Raw genomic sequence first — 17,051 nt, 5'->3', positions numbered from 1 at the left:
GGAGGTCACTAGAGACCTTGGGGATCCCCTCAAATTCCGTAAAAGTTGGGAAATTTGGGTGAGGGTCAATCACGAAAACAGGTCTTTACAGAGAAAAGTGAAAGCAGCCCTGGACTGGGAGCCTGGGCTCTGAACTCCAAATCTGCCCCAGTCGCTGGCAGGGTAGGTGACCTTGGGGAAGCACTTTCTCTTCTCTGGGCAGCAGCAGGCCCTTCAGTAACTGGTGGAAGCTGGACTCTATGGTCTCTTAAGGCTCCAGTGTGCCGAAGAGGCGGAGGAAGCTGGGACGCGGGCGCTGCAATTCGTTTTCCTGGCAGGTGAGTCCTTCGGCGCGGCCCAGGGGCGCGTGCCCCGGGGCCCTGTTTCTATGCCTAAGGAGGGGCCCGGCAAGGTGCCAAGGGGCTTTGTAGTCCCCAACCTCTCCGCCCCCGCCTCTCCCTGCCGGCCTCTCGCTCTGGAATAAACTGCCGGGTGGCGGCCAGGGCGCCGCAGCGCGACTGCACCGCGGCCACGGAAATGGGAACGCATGCAAAATCGAAACCGAGCTCCAAGGCTCCAGCGAGCCCCATCCGGGCGGGACCAGCCCCTCGAGCTTGCGGTGTCGCCAAGCAGCGACCAGCCTGGCGTGGGGGTGGGGGGGAGTGGGGAGTCCCAATGAGGGGTTCTGCAGCGTCTACGTCCCCTGCCAACACCACGCCCGCGCTTATTTGCATTTAAAGAGAAACGCACCAAGGAAAACAGTGGGCGAGTCGGGAAACGCCTTCTCACCGTGGCGATTGGGCCATACGCCTGCCAATCAGGGCGCCGATGCCCCACCCTGTGGCCGTGGAGTCCGGGGGGAAGGGTATGGGGGAGCTGCCCAGAGCTTGGGGTAGGGGAGCCGGTGCAGGAGGTGACTGGAGCCGCGGCGGCGGCAGGGGTGGCGGTGGCGACTCTCTCAGCCGTGGCAGCCAAGGTTCCAGCCCCGGCCAGGGAGGCGCAAAAGACAATAAGCGGGCTGGAAACCGGACCGGGCCGGGTAAGCATTGCGCGCGGCCAGGAGCCTCCGCCTGCCCGCCGTCCGGTGCAGTCTCGCGTGCTCCGCTCTGGCCGCCTGGAGAGGAGCTCTAAGGGCTGGGCCGGTCGGCATACGGACCGCTCTGCGCTCCCCTTTGGAACCCGCTTTGAGGACTGTCCGGTGAGGGCCAGAGCAGTGTCCCCTGGGCGCGAGCGACCGCTGCTAGAGGCGGAGAAGAGGTGGGCAGGCCGGCGGGCTATCCTGGGCCATGCCTTGGGGCTCTCGGGGGAGGCGGGGATGGGGCCCCACACGTGCTGCCCTGCGGTCTCGGGAGGGGAGCAGCCAACCAGCACTCCCAGCGGTGCATTTGTAGGCCAGGAGCTTTACAGCTTTGTTGTAGCATATTAGCTGGAACAGCTGTGTTACGCGGGTATTGCTCACCCCAGCGGCTCGGCTGCCGCCCCGCCCCTCCCCTCCCCTGCGCATCTCCTGCCTCTCCCTGTCCTCTAGGGACGAAGACAGCGCGCTAGGCTGGGCCCGACGGGTACTTCCTTTGGCGTGGATTGGGGTATCTACATTGTCTGCCTTCTCCCTGGGGGAGCTCATTTGGGCCTGTGGTCTGCTCACTTCCCTTTGGAACCTCGGCCTTGAGGCCCCAACAGCCGCGCCCTCTGCTCCTGGGCCTCCGGGCGCATCTGGCGCCCCCCACCCCCCACCCCGTCGCGGACAGGCGGGCTGGCAACCCGGCTCTCGCTGTACCTTGCGTTAGGGCAGCAGCTCAAGCTAGTCCTTGGGTTAGAGCTGCAAGGCCGCTTTGTGTCCCCCCCCCACCCCCGCCTCGCCTCCTCTCCCCTTGGAGGGCACTGGCCGCGTTTTTCTCTCCAGCCTCCAGTTTAAAAATAGCGATAAGCATGGTGGGGTGTGTGTGTATGTGGGGGGGAGGGTGTTCTGTGCCACAGGCCGAGGGAGCAATTATTGTAGTAGAGAACGAACCGTTTGGGTGTGTGTGAGAGAGCTAGAGAGTCAGCCAAACCCTCCAACTTCGCAGTTACTTAAAATACCCAGGCTGCCGGGCCGCTGTCATTGTCTGCTGCAGACACCTTTGACACTGGTGACCGCTGGACTTTGCCTAGGTTTTCCGGTGGTGAGGGGTTGTGCCCTCCAGGCGCGCCACAGCCCAGGCGGCAGCTGGACTGGCCCCGCAGAGCCGGCCTCTGTTTGGCCAGACTTGTCTTGGCACGGGCCGCGGGGTCAAGGTGAGCCTTTGCCCCTCACACACTAACATCTCCCTCTGCAGCTTTGCCTGCCTGCTGCATTCATCTGGGCTGGGTGGAGGGTGCTGCGCTGTTGGACTCTGCACCCCTTGGGGATTCCAGCAGAGCCCCCTCCCCGAGTGCAGCTCCCCTCATTCGGCCCCAGCCCCATCCACCGCTGTGTGCCTCTGGCAATGGACTCTAGGCCTTTCTGAGGAACAAGAGGGAGGGAGCTACCTAGGGGCTTGAAAGGCTTTTCTTGGACATTTGACCCACCTCTGAGGGTGGAGAACTCTGTGGGCTACAGGGCCCAGGCAAAGCCTAGGTACCTTTGAGAGGAGACAGTGAGACCCAATAAATCCCTCACTTAAGGGAAGGCTAGCTGGGGACCTTTGCGACACTAGCCAGGACTGCAGATACTACACTACAGTCACCTCCTCTCACTTTGACCAAGCACCAATACAGTCCCCCTACTTGCAGCTGGGCATCCCTGGCCCAGAGCTGGACATGTCCTCTGCACTGCCTCAAACCAACAGCCACCTAACATATCTGCCCTATATAACTCCCTCCCCACACCCAAACCCACTCACTCTGCACTGTCCAAATTCTCTTCCCTCTCAGCTCTGGGCCTATCTCCTCAGTGCCTTTCCTGCCTGTCTCTTGCAGTCCATGATGACCTCTTCTTTCTCAGAACTCAGAACTCCTCCAGGCTGCCTGCATCCCTTGGGCATTTTGGGTCTTAAATTATAATAGGAGACAAATTATAATTGAGTTTCCCTGCCTCTACTTTGTCTCCCTGATATCATGGATGTTTGGGTTCTTTTGGAACCTCTCAGGGGGGTAAAGGAAACCTGGATCTCAGCCACAATCCCCTCAAAGCCTAGCAATGCATAGCAGTTAATGAATGCTCCAGAAGGACTTGCCGTCTGTAAAGCTTTGGAGAAGACCTTTACCTCTCCAACTGGCACTTGTCCTGGTTCATATGAAAATGATTAGAAAAATGATACTGAAGGCTCAGATATTTATTGAGTATACTTAATGAAGATTGAGAAGGGGGGTGGGTTACATCTGAAATTAAAAGTAAATAAATCATGATGTCTCCCTTCAATAAGCTCAGGACCTGGACTGCCCAGTCCCCAGACTACACTACCTTTGGTTGCTGATTCATGAGTCTAGAGGCAAACTACCACGGAGAGAGATGAGAGATCTGTATATACAGGGGAATTGTCCTGGGAAGCCTCCAGAAATTAGAGGGGTTTGTTTAGGCAAAGGATAGTGGTATAAGCAAAATTAGGAGTAGGAGGGGGTGACTTGCAAGCAGGCTGAGTGCAGTGACAGTCTTTTCTGGTTGATACTGTAAGGTAGAAAGGAGGTTGGGGCCCAGTGGTGGTGGGGTTCCCAAGTGCCAGGTTGTGGAATGAGGATCTGATCTTGGGGGAATGGAGGAAGGGGCCATCAAAGAATGGGGAATTGGGAGGTTTTGATATTTTTTGTGTGCAAATATGCCACAATAAAATGGGATTTTAGAAAGGGTTTTAGAATGGGGTCTTAGAAAGGGATAGGAAGAGCACCATAAATTGGGCAGGTAAGAGGCCACCTTTGGATCTGAAAGAACTGGGGGGCAGGCTATCTCTAGAGGGAAACTGTATCTTGTCAGCCTCTCTTTGGCCTTGCAGGGGGTTGGGGGAAAGGAGGGAGCCTGGAGCCTACATACCAACGTGGTGGAGGCTAAGTGTCCCTCAGGCCTCTGCTGATCCTTTTTCTCCCAGCTGGACAGGCCTTCAGGGAGCACCAGTTTGGACACCTATGTTTACAGATGGGAATCCTGAGGCAATGGAAAGCAACAGGGACTTGCTTAAGGTCACACAGCATTTAGGGAGAGGCTGCTGCCTCCTGTGCAGTGACTCCACTGTATCCCACTGTCTCCAGCAGCCTCCATTCAACACAAATCAGCACAAATTGCATTAACTAACCCCTCATCTTACCTCACCCATTCATCAAGAGTGAAGGGATGCTAAGTTAGCTTTCTAGGAACTCCTCCCCTGGTATGTCTCTTGCGTTTTAGTCTTGGTCTACAGCCTGTCAGGGGCTGAAAGTTTCAGGAAGGGAGGTAATTGAAAGAAGTTGGCAGTCCAGTGATCCTCTCCTAGTATAGTGGAGGTGTTAAAAATTCCTCAAGAACTGTTACATTTACAATCTCTGAACCAGGGGATGAAGGGAATGAGAGAAATAGCAACAAGTCTGGTTTGCTTGTAGAATCAAAGAGGGAGAAGGGCTTCCAGCCCCCTCATTTACAGATGGGCTACAAGAGGGCATGCCCAGTGTTATTTCATCAGTGCCCCTGCCTCAAATCCTGACCAGGCAGATAGACTAGGTGATAAAAGTAAAGCCCTCGGAGGAGGCGTTTCATAGCCTTCCTGTGTCATTCATTCCTGGGTTACCCATCTCATTGCCAGGAAATTCTTTCTCAGATCTAACCTGAGCCTCTCATGCTATGCTTAAACCAACTGTGTGTGTGTTGGGGGGTGGGGTTGAGAGCAGCTGGCCACCATTGCTCTTCTGCTTAACAATTCATTGGAGATTTCATGGGCATTAAACCATCTCTTCCACCTCCAACTTCTATTCTCTGAATTAAATAATCACAGTCTTTTCACCTCTCCTTGGTCTTATTTTTCAAACCTGTGCATGTGTAAGTATATCACTAGCAAGGCAGGCAGGGAAACCAGAACCACTGCAGAGGTGCAGGTGCCAGCCGAGTGAGGGTGCATTGCTCCCCTGCACCTCCCCTTTTGGGATTAGGGGATAATATGAACAATGGAGGAAATGGCCCGAGGGAGCTTGGTGGAGTCAGAGGCAGCCATAGTGGTGCTGCAGGGGGTGGGGGTGGGGGAGCTTTGCGACCCTTTGATCTACATTTCTTGCTGCAGAGCCTTCATTGCTTTCATCTCCTACAGGTTTTTTCCCCCCTGCTGGGTTTTGAAGCAGATACTAACCCCTCTTCTCTAGCCAATACTCCTCAGCCCTCCCTGCTGGGGGCTGCAGCTCTTTCCAGAGAGAGAGGGCTAGGCCCAGACAGTTGTGGTCCCCCTCCTCTCTGTATATGTATGAAATATTCATAGGCTAGGCTTTGTGCATTCAGAAAGAGTAAAATGCTGGGTGGTCTTGCAGGGGGTAGAAGTGAGAGGCATGAGGAGTGAGGCTGGGCCACAGTACACCTCTGTTCTGCAGTGGACCCAACCAGCTAGGCATCCAGGCCTCCCAGTGAAGCCTAGGATCCCCAACATCCCATTCCCTCAACATGCCTCCTGACTCAGCAGCCACTAGAAAACTGGACACAGGACCGCCCTTTCCCCGGCTTCTCATGCATCCTGGGGGAAGCAGATCCCTGGTCCAAGCTCCCATTTCTACATGGGAAAACAGAGGCCCAGAACAGGGAAGGGATTTATTTGCCCAAGGTTACATGAGAGCACAAAGCTCCTGGCCCCCAATTCTAGGCTTCTTTCTCTAAGCACACTGATCCTGATCCCCACCCCCCAAACCTCAGTTTCCTTACCTGGTCTCTCACATAGGGTATGGTGCATACAGAGGGGTGGATACATAGGAAAGTCAGGAGTCTCTATTGTTCACTCCACCCAGCTGCTCCTCTGCAGGCTTTCCTCGGCTGCCTTGTCACATCTGTTTCCCTGGGGTTAGCTCCTCTCTTGTTCTTCATCTGAACAGGGGTGGAAGGAGGTAGTGCCTGTCTTTGATCTCACCCTTGCTGGGTTAGTACTGACATAGTGGAAGCCTTATGATGCAGGCATGACACCTTCCTTGGATACATTCCTCTCTAAGGGGGTTGGGAGCCTGAGAGGGGAGTGGCAAGTAGGTGGCTCCCAGAGCCCCCACCGTTCCAGGCAAGTTGGGTAGGCAGCCTCAGCAGCCTGAGGAGAAAGATGGAGCATCAAGAAGATTCACCAGAAAGGCCTGTTTCTAGGCAGAGGCAGTGTCTGGGTGACCACACCTCCCAGACTGGAGAAGCCCCTGTATATTTGGGGCTGAAGCTAAGGGGCAGAGAAGTGAGCCTAGGAAACCTGCAAAGGGCATGCAGAGAGCAAGTCTTGAAAGTCAGGCAAAGGAGTTTGGCCTTGATCCTGTAGGCAAAGCGGAATATTTGGTAAGTAGAGGAGTGATGTGCTGAAATCAGGATTGTAAGAAAATGAATCTGGCAAGGGTGTGCAGGATGGATGAGATGGAAGTGGGGAGGCACGGGGTGGGATTTCAGTGTCATGGCAGGGAGGAACCAGAGGGAACTCTGCTAAGATGCTTTTGTCATCCTCATAGGACCGGGAGGGGTGGGGGGGAATCTGACGAGCTGGAGTGGAGAAGGTAGCTGTAAGAGGCCCTATCACAAGGGCACGTTATTGAACATCTGCTTGGTACCTAGCAAGTAATCTGTCTTTTACATTTATCATCTCTAATCCTTACTGCAATTCTACACGGTAGGTAGCATTTTCTTCATTTTATAGATAAGGCGTTTGAGTTTCAGAAAGGTTAGGCCACTTTCTCATATCCCACAGCCTGAAAGGGATGAAGCTGGCATTTTAGTTCTGGGCTGACAAACTCCAGCTAAATTAGAATTCAGTTGAACCAACGTTGTTTGAGCTCCTGCTCTGTGCTAGATATGGTGACTACCGTATAAGATGAAGGCGGGTGCATTGAGAGAAATGAAAAGACAGACTGAGGGCTGCCAGAATGAATTGCCCAAGGCTGAGTATGTTAATTCATTTGACGGACTAGTGGTGGGGGAGTAGGAGCAGGGGCTAGAGGGCCCAGTTTGGGGTCTGTGCTGCATCTAGAGTTGGTGGGATGCCCCCTTGAGAAGAGGTGCCCCTCAGGAAGCCTGCAAATTAGGGGAGGAGTGGTTTCAGGGATAGCTTGGGTGGGGCTCTGCCAGCAGCCTTTACAGCTCCACCAAAGAATACCAAGCTAGACAGCCCTTCCTTCAGGTCCTGAAAAAAATGGTTTTGAGAGTAGACTTTGGCTGTGGGCTTTAGAAATGGTTGATTCAAATTCCAAATCTCATAGATCATTTTCCTTAAATAATAGCTCAAATTCTTTGTCCCCGTTTTGTCTTTACCTTTATCTTTGTCCCCACTGGCAGGTTTCTGTTTGGACCTTTTTTTTGGCCCCTCAAACTTATCTCCCAAGGAAAAGAAGAGTAAAGGAACATATTCCACGGTTTGGGAGTAGTGATGGTGGGGTTGCTGATGAGGAGAACAGCCACAGGCTGGGTTGGCAGCTCTTGGATTCTGAAGTCAGCAGGCTTTCTGGAATGTGCTAGGTGGGGCCAAAATAATGGTAGCCAGTGAGGACTGGAAATGCTTCAGAGAAGGCTCAGCTGGGTTGGGACAGGAGTGTGATAGGAGGGGGAGATGATGGCTCTTTCAGGTGTGAGGGGAACCTGCACAGTCCTTACTCTCAGTCTTCTTCCTTTGATTAGGGGCCAGAACGGTGCAGCAGAATGGCATAGAATTGGGACTCAAAGAGGCCTGGAAACTGGTGTGGCTCTGTCATCATCCCACTGTGTGACCTTAGGCAAGTCTTTTCCCAAGCCTAGGCAGTTTCCTTTTCTGTGACAAGGAGTTACCATCCCCTACCAGGCCTGATTAATGGATTGCTGGGAAGGAGAAATGGGGAGTGAGGAAGTGGGGAACACTTTGTAAGCTGATAAGTACCATGAGTGGATAAAGGACATCCGCTGATTTGCATTTCCTTTGATGCTGGTACTTTAGCTGAGTTTGAATTGTTGACCTTTCTGGCTTGGGCTAGAGAACCTGGCTACTTGAAATTCCCAGATAATCCAGAGCTGTTAGCCAGTAGCTGATTTGAGGCAACATTTTGAGTTCCTGAATGTCAAATGTTGGCTAAAAGAACAACTAAAGCCTCCTGTGAGATAACTGCACAGTCACCCTCATTTACCATTTGGGTAAACTGAGGCCCAAGCAGGTTTGGTGACATACCCTTAGAGCACTGGGGAGCACTTTAGTCAACCCTGACTGAGGTAGTTTTGCTGCTAGAAACTGTCCAACTATAGTTTGAATAAAACACATATAAAACTAGTTGCCATGTTTTTGAGCCTCTGTTATATAATGCATTTTATTTGGTACTCTATATACATCGGTTTTGTTCCTTAAAATAGCTTTAAGAGGTAGGCACTCTTAGTAGCATCATTTTCCAGTTGGGGAAACTGAAAGAACTTGCTGGATTTCCCCCAGGTAGGCAGAGCTGATTACAGTGCAGAACTGGCTGACTCTCAGGGAGTGGGGGGCTGGGCTTCCTGTCCTTACTACTCCTTCCTTAGACCACCCTCCCCCACATACATGAGGGCAGGATGGGCCCAGAGTGGGCTTGCTCCCAGGAAAACTTCTTGGAGGAGGTCTGGGAAACTATGACTAGTTGAGGCCATGCCTCTGGAGCTACTGCTTAAATCCACACACTTCTTCCCTGAACTCAGCCTTCTCTAAGTTGGCTGAGCTGGCCCCAGGAAATAGGGCTGGGAGCGGAATGTTTAAGACTTGGTGGAGCTGTTTCCTCCTTATCGAGAAGGATTCCTGGGGCAGGTTTGTGACTGGTCTCCTGCCTGTATTTTGAAAGGAGGGGAGAAGGAAGAAGCTCTGCCCTAGCTCTGACCTAGCCTTTCACTGGTCCGAGAATGGCCTGAGGCTGGCCTCGGGAGCAGGGTTGCCCACAGCCCAATTCTGGCCATGCTAGCAACAGCTGTAGCAAGTGGCCCCTGCCAGGGACCACAGAGTAGCCTTAGAGGGTTCCCTCACCCACCAGTCCACCTGAAACTTAGACAGCTGTACAGGTTGAGAAACCTAAGGGTGGAGGGGCTCTGCATTTAGCAGGACCACTTTCTTGGCAGGAACCATGAAGGGAGCCAGCCTCAGCCTGGAGGAGCTGCAGAATCTGTCCCTTTGCTGTCCCCTTTGCCTTCTGCCCCACCTCACTCTGCTGACCAGTGTACTCTGTGGTCCCGAATAAAGGCAGCATAGCCCACTGGGGAAGGACAGCATTGGGACCTGGTGAGGTAGTAAGGTGTATGGAGAAGGGACCTGGGCCAGAAGTGGTTAGGTGGGGCTGGGCTAGGGGGGCTACTAGCTCTGGGTGATTCCTGCCACCTCCTGTCCTACTGTCTTGCAGGGGGATACAGGGAAGAGACACTATGAGTGGGGTACATGGCTCTGGGAGGGACAAGGCAGGGAGGTAGGAGACAGCATAGTTTCAAGGCTGGTCCTTGCCAGCAAAGATAACCCTTGGCCTAGTTAGGAGGAAAGCCTGAAGCTGGGGGAAGAGAATTTCATTCCAAGGGACACAGCCTTGCCTAGTTCACCCACTCCCACCACATACACAGAGGGCTTTTTAAACTGCCCTTAACGGAGGACTTTGTATAAATCCACGAACATGTCTTTAAAATCCCCTCACACCTGGCTCTTCCTCAGCATGAGCCAAGGCAGCTAGTCCCTTGGACTTCCTGTAGTGAATGGCTTTCTCAAATGAGTGGCCTTTTACACATGGTCTACTACTTCCTAAGAAACTGGGATCTGACCTGAAATAACGGTAATGCCAACCTTTCTCATTTGCTTTGCACTTTACAGTTTACAAAGTGCTTTTGGTGTCCATTATCCCATCTAACCTCACATTACTGCAGTGGACTGGGGAGATAGAGGGGGTAGATAGAGGAGCTATTTTGATCTCCATTTCACAAACACCCAAGGCTCAGAGGAGTGCCTTGGCCTGTTCAGGGTTCCTTGGCATGGTATGCAACACAGCCCTGTGGCCCATGGCTCCTTCCACAACATACTGCAGATCCCTGTGACAGGGAAGGGGACAATGTAGAGAGCAGTGGACTGGCCTCTACTCCAACGGAGCACAGAAGCAAGGGCAAGAGAAAGCCCAAAGGGACTACCCTCAAGCCAAGGCATCAAGGTTCTGGAAAGCAGCCCTCTTTGAGATTCAGTCTGCCTAATTCTTCTGTTCACAGGAATTCCAGCTCCAAAACCAGTAGGACAATTAAGCCTTTGATTCACAAGGATGGGTAAGCCCATAAGGTTTTTCACTTAGCCCTTGGTCTTCCTTGATGACTAGTCTTGCCCATCCTTTCCCCTAAATAATTGCCGTTTTTACTCACTCCTGTCTAACAAGGCCCAGATTGAATGCCTCCTTATCAAGGCAGCTTCTCTGAGCCCAGGAGCTATCTTTCTGCCTTTCAAGTTTATCCTGGGATATGATCACAAGGTCTGAAGAATGATACTTCAACACTCTGCTTAAGCAATAATGGGGACTCTTCTCTAAGGCCTGCATCATATTGTGCCTTCAGACTGTTATATATAGGTTTTTCTACCTGTTAGCCTAGGGGATCCCCAAAAGCAAGGACTGGGGTTTCCCCTTCTGGCAGCACTGAGCTTAATAACTATCATTTAACCAAATGTTCTGGAGAGGTTCATTTCATGAATTCCACAGAGGGGGGTAGAATTTCACAAATAACTCCATTTATTGCCACCCCATCTCCTCAATGCCCAGCACCATAATGACAACACTGTCAGTAATTTCAGGGCTGAGGTAAAAACATCTGTGCTCTGGAAAATGAGCGATTCAGATAGATGATAGGGCCCTTATTCCCATGAGACCCTGGGGCAGAGGACTCTGAGTGTATGTGTGTATGATTGTGTATTTGAGGGGTAGCACTGTCTATTGTGAGTCTATCAGTTACAGGGCTGAGCTGGAACAATGCCATGTTAAAGTATATCACACAGAATCAAAAAAACAAAAACCTAACCTGAGCAAATGGCAATACAGATCTCTGCAGAGAGGGGATCAGATGAGGTTTTTTTTTTTCTCTTATTTTCTGGATAACCAGCCATTATCTTGCTCCTAGTTTAATATTCAGTTCTGCAGAGCCCCTGATGGAAGCCTGGATCACATTGATGATTCAAGTGTCAGGCCAAACAAGGCACAAGGCACAAAGTTAATATTTGCTAGACAAGATCAGGGACTCCAGCAAGGTTCCTCTAATGAGGTCAAAGGCCAGAGTGTAGCTGCCAGGCTCTCTCCACCTCCTTAGTTTCACTGCAGGTGAATGTGTGAGTGTTATTACCGTGGCAACCAATCACAGGGCTGATGTGCTGGCTAGCTGCTCTTAGGACAACAGTGTTGCTTGCCTCTCCTTCTCTCTCTCTGGCTCCCAGCAGCTGTTCTGCCTCCCTTCCCTACCCAAGCTCCTTATCTGCTGGCGGCTACCCTACAGTGAGGGGACAGTGGTGAGGGACTTTCCAGGGAGGGGTCATTGGGTTTTAGCAGGCTGGTCACTGATCCAGCTGTCAATCAGTTGTAGTCACTGGAATGAATACATCAGACAGTGGGGTTGGGGAGGGGGATATGTTGGGGTAGGTGGTGGCTAGCTCTTCTTTTTATTCCATCTCTGTGACATTTGGATATTTAGAGGATTGGGAGCTTAGACCAGAAGGGTGTGTCTTGCACCAGGTTTGTTTATTTATTTATTTATTAATTTAAAAAATTTTTATTGGAGTATAGTTGCTTTACTATATGTTAGCATATAGAAACTAATGTTTTGTTAGTTTCTGTTGTATAGCAAAGTGAATCAGCTATACGTATACATATATCCCCTCTTTTTTGGATTTCCTTCCCATTTAGGTCACCACAGAGCATTGAGTAGAGTTCCCTGTTGCACCAGGTTTATTTATTTAAATAGCTGTTGAGAGCCTAACTCCCAGACCAGGGACATGAATCATGTGGAGTTGTGCCTTCAAGGAGTTCCCTTTCTAGATAGGGAGCTAGAGGGGGGCCAAAGTAACGAAAGGAGCAGAGAAGAAACAGTCTGCCTCATGGTTCTAAAGTGGAACTTGGAGGTTTCAGCTGCTGAGGGCCACATTAAAATCTGTTCGCAGCAGGACAGTAACTAGAGAGTCTGACCTAGACCTACCCCTCACATAACCACTATGACAGGGAGGTATTTCTAGGTGTCTTGGACAGAGGATACTGAATCCCGGAGAGTGCCTTGCCCCAAGGCTACCATGCCATCTTAGCTGATCCTGGATTGCAGCTCTGGAATGTGGGTCTGCAAGGCTCCTACTCTGAGCTTTTGAAGGTCTGAGCATGGTCCTACAGGCAATTTAAGGAGCCTGCGGGAAGAAGGTGAAACTTCAGGTCTACTTTTCTACCCAGCCCAAGGCAAAATGTCAGTGAGAGCCCTGGCTAATGTGAAATTGAGGCCTGGATGTTGCAGAACCCAGTGAATACTTAATGGGCTATTTTGCCAGATGCTTTTCAAAAATCCTATGTCATAGGAGTTGACTTCCCTTCTGCCTTTCCTGCCTCTCTACTCCACCCCCTTTGATAATCCCTCTCATGACCAATAGCACTGTGGGCCTTTTTCATATCTGCAGTTCCCCCTGCCCAGTGCTCCCCTGAGCTTAAAGTGACCTGAAGTGAGTGGACCCAGCAAGTGGGGTAAGGGTGATGGCTGCACGTTGCTCAGTGTAGGATTTTGCTGCCTTGGGGCCCAGAGAGGCTGGCCCAGCAAGTCAAGCATATGGAGTGCATTAAGGTTTTCCCTACATTTTCTCTTACATTCTGGTTCCACTCAAGCCTGAAACCACAGACACCTGTGAAAACAAACCCAGCCTGGTTGCTTGCTCACCAGTACTGTCTCTCTGTCTTTGTCTCTCTCATCTTCAGCCCCAACTGCGATGCTTCCTGACTGATGATGTTATAACAGTGCCCAGAAGCCAGAAGGCTGCATTTTTCAGCTGAACATACCTGAGTTGTCCCCACCATCATGGAGACCCAAAAGGATGAAGCTGCTCAGGCCAAGGGAACAGCAGTCTCTGTGGATACCCAGGACCAATGGGCAGAGAAAGGAGCCAAGAACAAGGCAGCTGAGATGACAGAAGGGCCAGCATCAGAGCAACCCTCATCTGGCCCAGGTAGGCTGAAGAAAACTGCCATGAAACTCTTTGGTGGCAAGAAGAGCATCTGTACCCTGCCTAGTTTCTTTGGAGGGGGACGAAGCAAAGGTTCTGGGAAAGGCAGCTCTAAGAAGGGTCTTAACAAGAGCAAGACCCACGATGGCCTGAGTGAAGCAGTCCATGGCCCTGAAGAAATTGTCAGTGAAGGAAATGGCCTCTCCTTACCTTTGCCTGAGTCATCCTGCCGACTTCCCAGCTCTCAGAGTGCCCATGGATCTTTGGAGACAGACTCCAGACGCAAGACATCTGTGGCTGGAGCCACAGAGAAAGCTAGGGCTGAGAAGGCTCCCTTTGTACCCAAGCCAAAAAAAGGCCTGAAAGGTTTTTTCAGCAGTATCCGCCGTCACCGGAAGAGCAAGGTCTCTGGGGCTGAGCAAAGTGATCCAAGAGCCAAGGAGCCTGAGGGGACCAGAGGCAGGCCTCATGAGCATGTGAGCTCAGCCCTTCTGTCCCACACTGAGACCCTCCAAGCCCCAAGAAAGGAAAATGCCAAATCCCAAGATGTCCCTGGGCCAAAAGTTTCTTCAGTACCAGAGACTTCTCCAGCAGCCACTGAGCAGACAGCCTGCAAAGATCCAGAAAAAACCATGGAGGCCTGTGCCTCAGCACTCCTGCAGCCCAAATCTGCCCCTGAAGCCAGTGGCCCAGAGGAGCCCCATAGCCCAGAAACAGGGGAGAAGGTTGTGGCAGGAGAGGTAAATCCACCCAATGGCCCTGTGGGGGACCAGCTGAGCCTCCTCTTTGGGGATGTCACATCCCTGAAAAGTTTTGACTCACTGACAGGTTGTGGTGACATAATAGCAGAACAGGACATGGATAGTATGACAGACAGCATGGCCTCTGGAGGCCAGAGGGCCAACCGAGATGGGACCAAACGAAGTTCCTGCCTGGTGACCTACCAAGGAGGGGGCGAGGAGATGGCCTTGCCTGATGATGATGACGAGGAAGAAGAGGAAGAGGAGGAGGAAGAAGAGGAAGTCAAGGAGGAAGAAGACGATGACTTAGAATATCTGTGGGCAAGTTCCCAGGTGTACCCAAGGCCCATTCTAAATCCAGGCTACCATCCCACCACATCCCCAGGCCACCTCGGTTACATGCTCCTTGACCCAGTTAGGTCTTATCCTGGCCTAGCCCCTGGAGACCTTTTGACTCCTCAGAGCGATCAGCAAGAGTCTGCCCCCAATAGTGATGAGGGTTATTATGACTCCACCACACCTGGACTTGAGGATGATTCAGGTGAGGCCCTGGGGCTTGTCCGCAGGGATTGCTTGCCCCGAGACAGCTATAGTGGCGATGCCCTCTATGAGTTCTATGAGCCAGATGATAGTCTTGAGAACTCCCCACCTGGGGATGACTGCCTTTATGACCTCCATGGTCACAGCTCTGAGATGTTTGACCCCTTCTTGAACTTTGAGCCGTTTTCTTCCTCTCGGCCACCTGGGGCAATGGAGACAGAGGAAGAACGGCTAGTGACCATCCAGAAACAGTTGCTGTATTGGGAACTTCGGCGGGAGCAGCGAGAGGCCCGCAAGGCATGTGCCCGAGAAGCTCACACTAGGGAGGCCTACACCCAAGAAGCTCACACCAGGGAGGCCCATGCTCGAGAGGCCCACACCCGGGAAGCTTATGTCAGAGAGGCCCGAGCTCGAGAGGCCTATGCCAGGGAGGCCTGTGGCCGAGAGGTCCGTGCTCGAGAGGCTCAAGTCCGAGAGGTCCAAGTCCGGCAGGAGAAGCCTATCATGGAGTATCAGATGAGGCCTTTAGGGCCGTCAGTGATGGGCCTGGTGGAAGGGGCATCAGGGGCCTCTCAGACTTCCCACAGAGGAACCACCTCAGCTTTCCCTGCCACTGCAAGCAGTGAGCCAGACTGGAGGGACTTCCGTCCTTTGGAGAAGCGTTTCGAGGGAACCTGCTCCAAGAAAGATCAAAGTACCTGCCTGATGCAGCTCTTCCAGAGTGATGCTATGTTTGAGCCAGACATGCAAGAAGCAAATTTTGGAGGATCTCCCAGGAGGGCTTACCCTACTTATTCACCCCCTGAGGAGCCAGAGGAAGAGGAGGTTGAGAAGGAAGGGAATGCCACTGTGAGTTTCTCTCAGGCCCTTGTGGAGTTCACCAGCAATGGGAACCTCTTCTCCAGCATGTCCTGCAGCTCTGACTCTGACTCATCCTTCACTCAAAACCTCCCTGAGCTGCCCCCCATGGTGACCTTTGACATCGCTGATGTGGAACGGGATGGGGAAGGCAAGTGTGAAGAAAATCCTGAGTTCCACAATGATGAAGACCTTGCAGCCTCCTTGGAAGCTTTTGAACTGGGCTACTACCAGAAACGCGCCTTCAACAACTACCACAGCCGATTCTACCAAGGCCTACCCTGGGGTGTGAGCAGTCTCCCTCGATACTTGGGACTGCCTGGCATGCACCCTCGTCCTCCACCTGCTGCCATGGCCCTCAACAGGAGGAGCCGCTCCCTTGACACTGCTGAGACCCTGGAGCTGGAGCTCTCCAATTCTCACCTGGGCCAGGGCTACATGGAGTCTGATGAGCTTCAGGCTCAGCAAGAAGATTCAGATGAAGAAGAAGAGGAGGAAGAATGGGGCCGAGACAGTCCCCTGTCCCTCTATACTGAACCTCCAGGGACCTACGACTGGCCTGCCTGGGCTCCCTGTCCTCTCACAGTGGGGCCAGGCCCTGCAGGAATAAGTCCTAGCCAGTTGGATGGGCCTTCCAGCCAGTCTCTACATAGACAGGCAGTCTGTTGCATATCTCCTGTCACCATGTCAATGTTGCTGTCAGTATCAGGGCCAGAGCCAAGGGCACCTAGGGAATCCAAGTCTCAGCTAGCTCGACCTTCGCACCTACCCCTGCCCACGGGCCCTTGTTATAACCTCCAGCCAAAGGCCTCCCAGAGTCCGAGGGCCAGGCCTCGAGATGTGCTGCTGCCTGTTGATGAGCCCAGTTGCTCCTCCATTTCTGGAGGCTTCAGCCCCAGCCCTCTGCCCCAGGCCAAGCCTGTAGGCATTACCCATGGCATCCCTCAGCTGCCCAGGGTCCGGCCTGAGCCCACAGAGCCTCAGCCCATTCACTATGGGGCTTCCAGCCTTGACCTGTCAAAGGAGAGGGCCGAGCAAGGTGCCTCTCTCCCCACCAGCTACTCCTCCACTGCCATGAATGGAAACCTAGCTGAGTAGTCATCATCAATTCTGGAGTGGGGGGCATGGGGCCTGAGCATGTGAATGGGGATCAGGGTTGGGCAGAGGGGTGGGGGGTGGGGGTTGCTGTTTAACTTGAAAATCCTTTTGGCCAAGGAAAGCTCCTATGAGTTTTCACCTTTTTTTTCCCACTTCCCTTGTCTGCCATCTGTGGCCACATTCAGCTCAAGTACATCTGCCCTGGGAGATTGCTGCTGCTGCTGCTGTGCTCCAGTTTTTGCTTTTGGGTTTTTTTCTTGTGACCCATGCAGGGTTTGGGATGCTGTAATTTTGTGCCTATTCCAGTTGCCAAGGTAGTGATTATATATATATAGCATGCATCCTTGACACAGACTGAACCCTTAGCACCCTCCGCCACTTCTCCACCCAGTGAATGATGAACCACTGATGAGCAGCCGCATCTACAATGCCTCCCACTTGGGGACAGGGAGCTTGTTTGCTGTTAGCAATGTGAAATTACGGTACAGATCCCCCCACCCCCACTTCCTTTGGTCTTGGCATAGCTGCCACCATTACATCAGATGATATAATCTATTAGCCCCAGCTAGCTGTCCTCAGA

At 52.4% G+C, this 17,051-nt stretch overlaps 1 protein-coding gene across 1 annotated transcript; it reads left to right on the top strand.

Annotated features, from left to right (window-relative positions):
• The first annotated feature begins 880 nt into the window (after positions 1-880).
• Positions 881-16,474, top strand: AMER1 (APC membrane recruitment protein 1). Its single transcript, XM_036840912.1, has 2 exons — positions 881-1,018; positions 12,991-16,474. Exon 2 carries the CDS (start codon positions 13,091-13,093, stop codon positions 16,469-16,471), a length of 3,381 nt encoding a protein of 1,126 aa, XP_036696807.1. The 5' UTR covers positions 881-1,018; positions 12,991-13,090; the 3' UTR covers positions 16,472-16,474.
• The last annotated feature ends 577 nt before the right edge of the window (positions 16,475-17,051 follow it).

Source organism: Balaenoptera musculus, chromosome X, assembly GCF_009873245.2.
Source record: "Balaenoptera musculus isolate JJ_BM4_2016_0621 chromosome X, mBalMus1.pri.v3, whole genome shotgun sequence".
NCBI lineage: Eukaryota > Metazoa > Chordata > Mammalia > Artiodactyla > Balaenopteridae > Balaenoptera > Balaenoptera musculus.
Note: the sequence above shows the minus strand (reverse complement) of the source record. Positions and strands in the feature narration are given on the sequence as shown.

Excerpts from the sequence above, each read along its gene's own strand:
- AMER1 (XM_036840912.1), top strand. The coding sequence starts at position 13,091 with ATGGAGACCCAAAAGGATGAAGCTGCTCAGGCCAAGGGAACAGCAGTC.